Genomic DNA, 7,500 nt, shown 5'->3' with positions numbered 1-7,500 from the left:
TATGTGTGTGTGGGGGGGGTGGGGGGTGGGGGAGTTAGTGTATGGTGTGAGTAGTGTGTGTGTGGGGGGTTAAACAGTGTAGTGACAGCTGGGCTTGTGCTGCAGGTCCGAGGCTGTTCCTCTCCTGTCCGATGGATGTAGACGGGTCTCGCGTTTGGTTCACGGACCTGTGGAACTACTCCATCATCCCTTACCTGCTGGAGGCTGTTAGAGAGGGGCTACAGGTACACACACACACACACATACACACACACACTTACTCAAACCCATGTGGGTGACACACTCTGTGGATAATAACCTGGTTGATTCCAGGAGGACGGAGCAGTCTGGTTTTATTATATGCTGCTGATTGTTTATTAACACAGGGTGTGTGTGTGTGTGTGTGTTCACCAGCTGTATGGACGCAGGGCACCATGGGAAGACCCCGCCCACTGGGTGATGGAGACGTTTCCATGGGGATCCAGCCACATGCATCCTGATTGGCCGGTTCTGCTGCAGCTCCGCCCAGAAGATGTTGGATTTGATGGATACTCCGCCTCCAGAGAAGGAGGAGCCAGCAAACACAGCACTCAGAGCGACAGTGACGCTGATCCACTGGTGAGAAACACACACATATAAACAAACCCACACACACACACACGCAGACACACACACACACAGTGCACTCATGGTCAGAATCAGTCTATGAGCTCAGCCATTGGTTCACTACAGAAACATCTGCATGGTTTAGGGCGTGTTCGTGTAAAATATCTCTCTCTCTCTGTAGATGAATATGTTAATGAGGCTGAAGGAGGCTGCAAGCTGCTCCAGTCCTCAGAGCTGTGACAGTGACTCCAACAGTAACGGTCTCCATGACGACCTGCTCGACTCCTCCCTCGAGTCCACGCTCTGACCTCACAACCCAGGCCCCTCCCCCTCAGAGCCCACACCCACAACCCACCTCCCTGAGTCTAGAACCCAGAACCCACTGCTGTCTGATCTTTGTGGTCGGTGCTGGAAACCCATTCAGAGAACAGTGGCTTTAACAAAAACTGCATTACCCACAATTCAGCTCTGTCTCCAGCTGCGGACAGTGCAGCAGATGTGTCCCTCATCCAGTGCAGCAGAGACGTGTCCCTCCTCCAGGAGGGTCAGAGACATCTCCATCCTTCAGTGCAGCAGAGACGTGTCCCTCCTCCAGTGCAGCAGAGAAAATGGCATTTTTTTCTCAGATTCTCTCTTTAAATGTGAACAAGAATCACGTGGAGAACCTGGTGCTATGAGATTTAGGAACCACAAAAGGACGAGTGTGATGGTGGAGAAAGGATGTATCTACAAGCCCCACCCTTTTGTGTGACCCTGGGGGTCTGTAGCACTCCCCAGGGGTCTGTAGCGTTCCCTCGTTCCTGGAGCAGTTTTCTGGTGCTGACTCTACCCTGGTGCCTTAATCCACTTTTTACAAAATCCCAAAAAGGCGCTAAGATTTTCTACTGAACTCTTGTTTGGGGACACCCCTCTCAGGGGACCCCCCCCTCTCAGAGGACACCCCTCTCAGGGGACCCCCCCCTCTCAGAGGACACCCCTCTCAGGGGACACCCCCTCTGCCTTTACACTGTCCTCACCTCATTGCTCTGAAGAGGAAATGGACAAACCACTTCCCTTCACTTTCAGACTTTAACCCTGCATTTGTCTTCTCCGTATTCATCCCCAGAGCAGCACAGTCTCGGCTGAGAACACGGTTGATATCTCGAGTGTTTCTCTGTGTGAGATTATGGTGAGAATTTAATTGACTTATTGAAATCAAAGACTTACTAAAAGGTTATGTATTGAAAGACTTTTCTAGACATTTCTGAGGAGTTATTTATGAAGTGAAATGATCTCTGAGTTCAGAGGAACAAACCTCACAGGGAAAACTTTTCTTTTCGTTTTCATTCATCGCTCTCAGAAGGAGGTGTTACTCACTAATAAGATGGTTATTAATGCGCTTATTAACACAGCAGTGATCCTAATTTTCCGAGATGTAATTCCCTTTTAATGCCGTTCCTTTCTCTTTTTTTACCAGAAATCCCAGCTGAATGCAGCATTAAATACGTTTTACCTCGTAGCCACCACTGTGTGTGAAACGAGAGGATCTGTGAGGGCTGGACCGATATCACTGATAAATCCTTAGTGTGATATCGTCAGAGCGACGTATCGGTCGATCCCCGTCCTCTTCGGTGCCGTGAGACGTGCTGAGCGTTAAAGTCCCGCGCCGCTGAGGGCGGAGACGCTGTGGAGTTCTCTGTGTTTTTCTGAGTTTATACCTCATCAGCCTCCAGGGCCTTTATTTCACTGTAAGATTAATCTTTTTCAAACAGAACCACATTAAATCGACTCTCCGTCCTCACTCTGAGAGCGCTGGTTATCTTCAGACAAAGTGTTTTAAGGAAAAATGCAAATAATATCCACGTGGAGTTTTGTGTGTTTCCAATATTGTGGCCACGCAGTGTTTATTTGGGTGTTTTAAACTCATTGATCCTATGCAACAACATGGTGGATTTCAGACAGAAACCAAATACCGCAGCAACACCCCTCTCCAACTACCCCCCCCCCCCCCCCACCAACTCAACCAACCCCCCCACTGCCCTCAGCCCCCTGCGCTCTGTCCTGAATGTACAGTGTGTAAATACTCTGTGAATACTTCCAGTGCCTCTCTCTAATTAGTTTCCTCTTTGTATCACTGCAAGCACAGATGATGTTTGAGATGCTCCAGATGTTTGAGATGCTGCAGATGTTTGAGACTTACGTTTTGAGATTGATTTTCAATTAACTTTATTCCATTTATTCTCTGATTGGGTTTGATTCGTGCTGTTGAATGTGTACTTTACCCAATGTGTGTATTATAATAATAATAATAATAACACACCCTGTGTTCGGCTGCATTTTGATGAGTGATGATCTTTTATGACCTGTTTATATCCAGTGTGTGTTTTGTTTACAGTGTCTTTTTTCATTCAGACGGTTGTTTATTAATATTAATATTAATTATAATAGAAAAGTCATCTCTGGCGGGATGAAGGAGATAAAGCCTCTCAAGGAAATACTGATGACCACTGTATCAGTCTTAATTTATTTACAAATTAAGGTTCAATAAAAGCTCATGATTATTAATGGTGGTGTTTTTGAGCTGAAGGGATTTTTTAAAATAATATTTTACAGAGATTATTTATTATTTCTACAGTGTTTTCTGTAAAGTGGGGCTCAGGTCCCCCACAGGGGGGCAGCACTCTTTATACAGGTGTATTACAGCGGCCTGACGCAGTCGAGCCACTGGGTGTCAGTGTAGGGTTAGCAGTAGCAGTAGCAGTAGCAGTGGTAGTAGCAGTAGCATTAGTAGCAGCAGTAGCAGTAGCAGTAGTAGCAGTAGCAGCAGTAGTAGCAGTAGCGGTAGCAGTAGTAGTAGTAGCAGTCGCAGTAGTAGTAGCAGTAGCAGTAGTAGCGGTAGTAGTAATAGCAGTAGTAGCAGTATTAGTAGCAGAAGCAGTAGTAGCAGTAGTAGCGGTAACAATAGTAGCAGCAGTAGTAGCAGGTGCAGCAGTAGCAGCAGTAGCAGCAGTAGCAGTAGTAGCAGTAGCAGTAGCGGTAGCGGTAGCAGTAGCAGTAGTAGTAGTATTAGTAGCAGAAGCAGTAGTAGCGGTAACAATAGTAGCAGAAGTAGTCGCAGGTGCAGCAGTAGCAGTAGTAGCAGTAGCAGTAGTAGCAGGTGCAGCAGTAGCAGCAGTAGCAGCAGTAGCAGTAGTAGCAGTAGCAGTAGCGGTAGCGGTAGCAGTAGCAGTAGTAGTAGTAGTAGCAGTAGCAGCAGTAGTAGCGGTAGTAGTAATAGCAGTAGTAGCAGTATTAGTAGCAGAAGCAGTAGTAGCGGTAACAATAGTAGCAGAAGTAGTAGCAGGTGCAGCAGTAGCAGCAGTAGCAGTAGCAGCAGTAGCAGTAGCAGTAGCAATAGCAATAGCAGTAGCAGCAGTAGCAGTAGCAGTAGCAATAGCAATAGCAGTAGCAGCAGTAGCAGTGGTGTCGACTGCTGTTAGATTAATTCTAAATGATAAAGAGCACAGATTTGAACATTTACAATAATATGTGCTTTATTTATTTTTATTGATTGTGCACAACTCTTACAGAGCAGTGAGTTCTGACCCAAAGTTTATTTGTGTGCCTTCAATCCACCTTAAGAAGTGTTATTCCACTGGCGTTGGTCCACTTTAAATATGTCAGAGTTATATTACAGTTTTGCAGAATTCAGATCAGGTGTTTTCAAATGTAACTGCTGCCCCGTTTAAGGTGGAACTGCTCATTTAAATGAGGAGTGACATGTTGCAAGTGATGCTGGGCTGAGGAGCTCAGTGCAAGAACAGTTTTACAGAGAGAGAAAGAGAGACAGAGAGAGAGAGAGGGAGACAAAGAGAGAGGGAGACAGAAAGAGTGAGAGAGAGACAGAGATGTTGCTGTTGATCAGGTTTATTAAAGCCAGGTTTATGTTGGTCAGGTTTATTAAAGCCAGGTTTATGTTGATCAGGTTTAGTAAAGCCAGGCTTATATTGATCTGGTTTATTAAGGCCAGGTTTATGTTGATCAGGTTTATTAAAGCCAGGTTTATGTTGATCAGGTTTATTAAAGCCAGGTTTATGTTGGTCAGGTTTATTAAAGCCAGGTTTATGTTGATCAGGTTTATTAAAGCCAGGTTTATGTTGATCAGGTTTATTAAAGCCAGGTTTATGTTGGTCAGGTTTATTAAAGCCAGGTTTATGTTGATCAGGTTTATTAAGGCCAGGTTTATGTTGGTCAGGTTTAGTAAAGCCAGGTTTATGTTGATCAGGTTTAGTAAAGCCAGGTTTATGTTGATCAGGTTTATTAAGGCCAGGTTTATGTTGATCAGGTTTATTAAAGCCAGGTTTATGTTGATCAGGTTTATTAAAGCCAGGTTTATGTTGATCTGGTTTATTAAGGCCAGGTTTATGTTGATCAGGTTTAGTAAAGCCAGGATTATGTTGATCAGGTTTATTAAAGCCAAGTTTATGTTGATCAGGTTTATTATGGCCAGGCTTATGTTGATCAGGTTTAGTAAAGCCAGGTTTATGTTGATCAGGTTTGTTAAAGCCAGGCTAATGTTGGTCAGGTTTATTAAAGCCAGGTTTATGTTGATCAGGTTTACTAAAGCCAGGTTTATTAAAGCCAGGTTTATGTTGGTCAGGTTTACTAAAGCCAGGTTTATATTGGTCTGGTTTATTAAAGCCAGGTTTATGTTGGTCAGGTTTATTAAAGCCAGGTTTATGTTGGTCAGGTTTATTAAAGCCAGGTTTATGTTGATCAGGTTTATTAAAGCCAGGTTTATTAAAGCCAGGTTTATGTTGATCAGGTTTATTAAGGCCAGGTTTATGTTGGTCAGGTTTATGTTGGTCAGGTTTACTAAAGCCAGGTTTATGTTGGTCAGGTTTATTAAAGCCAGGTTTATGTTGGTCAGGTTTATTAAGGCCAGGTTTATGTTGGTCAGGTTTATTAAAGCCAGGTTTATGTTGGTCAGGTTTATTAAAGCCAGGTTTATGTTGGTCAGGTTTATTAAAGCCAGGTTTATGTTGGTCAGGTTTACTAAAGCCAGGTTTATGTTTGTCAGCTTTATTAAAGCCAGGTTTATGTTGGTCAGGTTTACTAAATCCAGGTTTATGTTGGTCAGGTTTATTAAAGCCAGGTTTATGTTGGTCAGCTTTATTAAAGCCAGGCTTATGTTGATCAGGTTTATTAAGGCCAGGTTTATGTTGGTCAGGTTTATGTTGGTCAGGTTTACTAAAGCCAGGTTTATGTTGGTCAGGTTTATTAAAGCCAGGTTTATGTTGGTCAGGTTTATTAAGGCCAGGTTTATGTTGGTCAGGTTTATTAAAGCCAGGTTTATGTTGGTCAGGTTTATTAAAGCCAGGTTTATGTTGGTCAGGTTTACTAAAGCCAGGTTTATGTTTGTCAGCTTTATTAAAGCCAGGTTTATGTTGGTCAGGTTTACTAAATCCAGGTTTATGTTGGTCAGGTTTATTAAAGCCAGGTTTATGTTGGTCAGCTTTATTAAAGCCAGGCTTATGTTGGTCAGGTTTATTAAAGCCAGGTTTATGTTGATCAGCTTTATTAAAGCCAGGCTTATGTTGGTCAGGTTTATTAAAGCCAGGTTTATGTTGGTCAGGTTTATTAAAGCCAGGTTTATGTTGGTCAGCTTTATTAAAGCCAGGTTTATGTTGGTCAGGTTTATTAAAGCAAGGTTTATGTTGGTCAGGTTTATTAAAGCCAGGTTTATGTTGGTCAGGTTTATTAAAGCAAGGTTTATGTTGGTCAGGTTTACTAAATCCAGGTTTATGTTGGTCAGGTTTATTAAAGCCAGGTTTATTTTGGTCAGCTTTATTAAAGCCAGGCTTATGTTGGTCAGGTTTATTAAAGCCAGGTTTATGTTGGTCAGGTTTATTAAGGCCAGGTTTATGTTGGTCAGGTTTATTGAAGCCAGGTTTATGTTGGTCAGGTTTATTAAAGCCAGGTTTATGTTGGTCAGGTTTATTAAAGCCAGGTTTATGTTGATCAGGTTTATTAAAGCCAGGTTTATGTTGGTCAGGTTTATTAAAGCCAGGTTTATGTTGGTCAGGTTTATTAAAGCAAGGTTTATGTTGGTCAGGTTTACTAAATCCAGGTTTATGTTGGTCAGGTTTATTAAAGCCAGGTTTATTTTGGTCAGCTTTATTAAAGCCAGGCTTATGTTGGTCAGGTTTATTAAAGCCAGGTTTATGTTGGTCAGGTTTATTAAGGCCAGGTTTATGTTGGTCAGGTTTATTAAAGCCAGGTTTATGTTGGTCAGGTTTATTAAAGCCAGGTTTATGTTGGTCAGGTTTATTAAAGCCAGGTTTATGTTGATCAGGTTTATTAAAGCCAGGTTTATGTTGGTCAGGTTTATTAAAGCCAGGTTTATGTTGGTCAGGTTTATTAAAGCCAGGTTTATGTTGGTCAGGTTTATTAAAGCCAGGTTTGTGAAGAACAGATGATTGTTTTTTTTTTGTTTCACAATTTATTTGCAGTATTTTTACAAACAGAAAATATAAACATAAAACGTGCGAACAGCGAGAATCGGAGAACTCCGCATAAATTATACATAAGTCTACAGCTTTTAATAAAAATATCTATGAGAAATATAAGCGTAACTCAATATTCTTGGTATAAAATATTCATACAAAAATATTTGTACAAAATCCTGTACAGTGGGAAAAGGCAGTGTCTTCAGCGCCACGTCCCGCACAAACACACTCTAACACCGTCTACACACAACCACCGCAGATACATTCATTCATTACATCATCATCACCCTCTCTTTCTCACATTAAAGGTGCAATCCATCGCTTTCTCCACCAGCTCCTCTCACTGGCACGGAACAGCCCTTACACCGCCCCCTGGTGTCCTGAATGTGATTCTGAGCTTTGTCTCTTTATCTTGTGGAAGTTCACTTTATAGGAACCCATGAAAAAT

General features: G+C 42.5%; 1 protein-coding gene across 1 annotated transcript in view; it reads left to right on the top strand.

Moving 5' to 3' along the window:
* The window catches only part of nav2a (neuron navigator 2a), a 37,751-nt gene extending 34,690 nt beyond the window's left edge, over positions 1-3,061 (top strand). The window contains exons 30-32 of the mRNA XM_066647071.1: positions 106-224; positions 394-597; positions 767-3,061. Coding sequence (XP_066503168.1) covers positions 106-224; positions 394-597; positions 767-892 — 449 coding nt within the window. The 3' untranslated portion in view covers positions 893-3,061. The remainder of the gene's footprint in view (positions 1-105; positions 225-393; positions 598-766) is intronic.
* Positions 3,062-7,500: the final 4,439 nt, after the last annotated feature.

Source organism: Hoplias malabaricus, chromosome 16, assembly GCF_029633855.1.
Source record: "Hoplias malabaricus isolate fHopMal1 chromosome 16, fHopMal1.hap1, whole genome shotgun sequence".
Lineage (NCBI taxonomy): Eukaryota > Metazoa > Chordata > Actinopteri > Characiformes > Erythrinidae > Hoplias > Hoplias malabaricus.
Note: the sequence above shows the minus strand (reverse complement) of the source record. Positions and strands in the feature narration are given on the sequence as shown.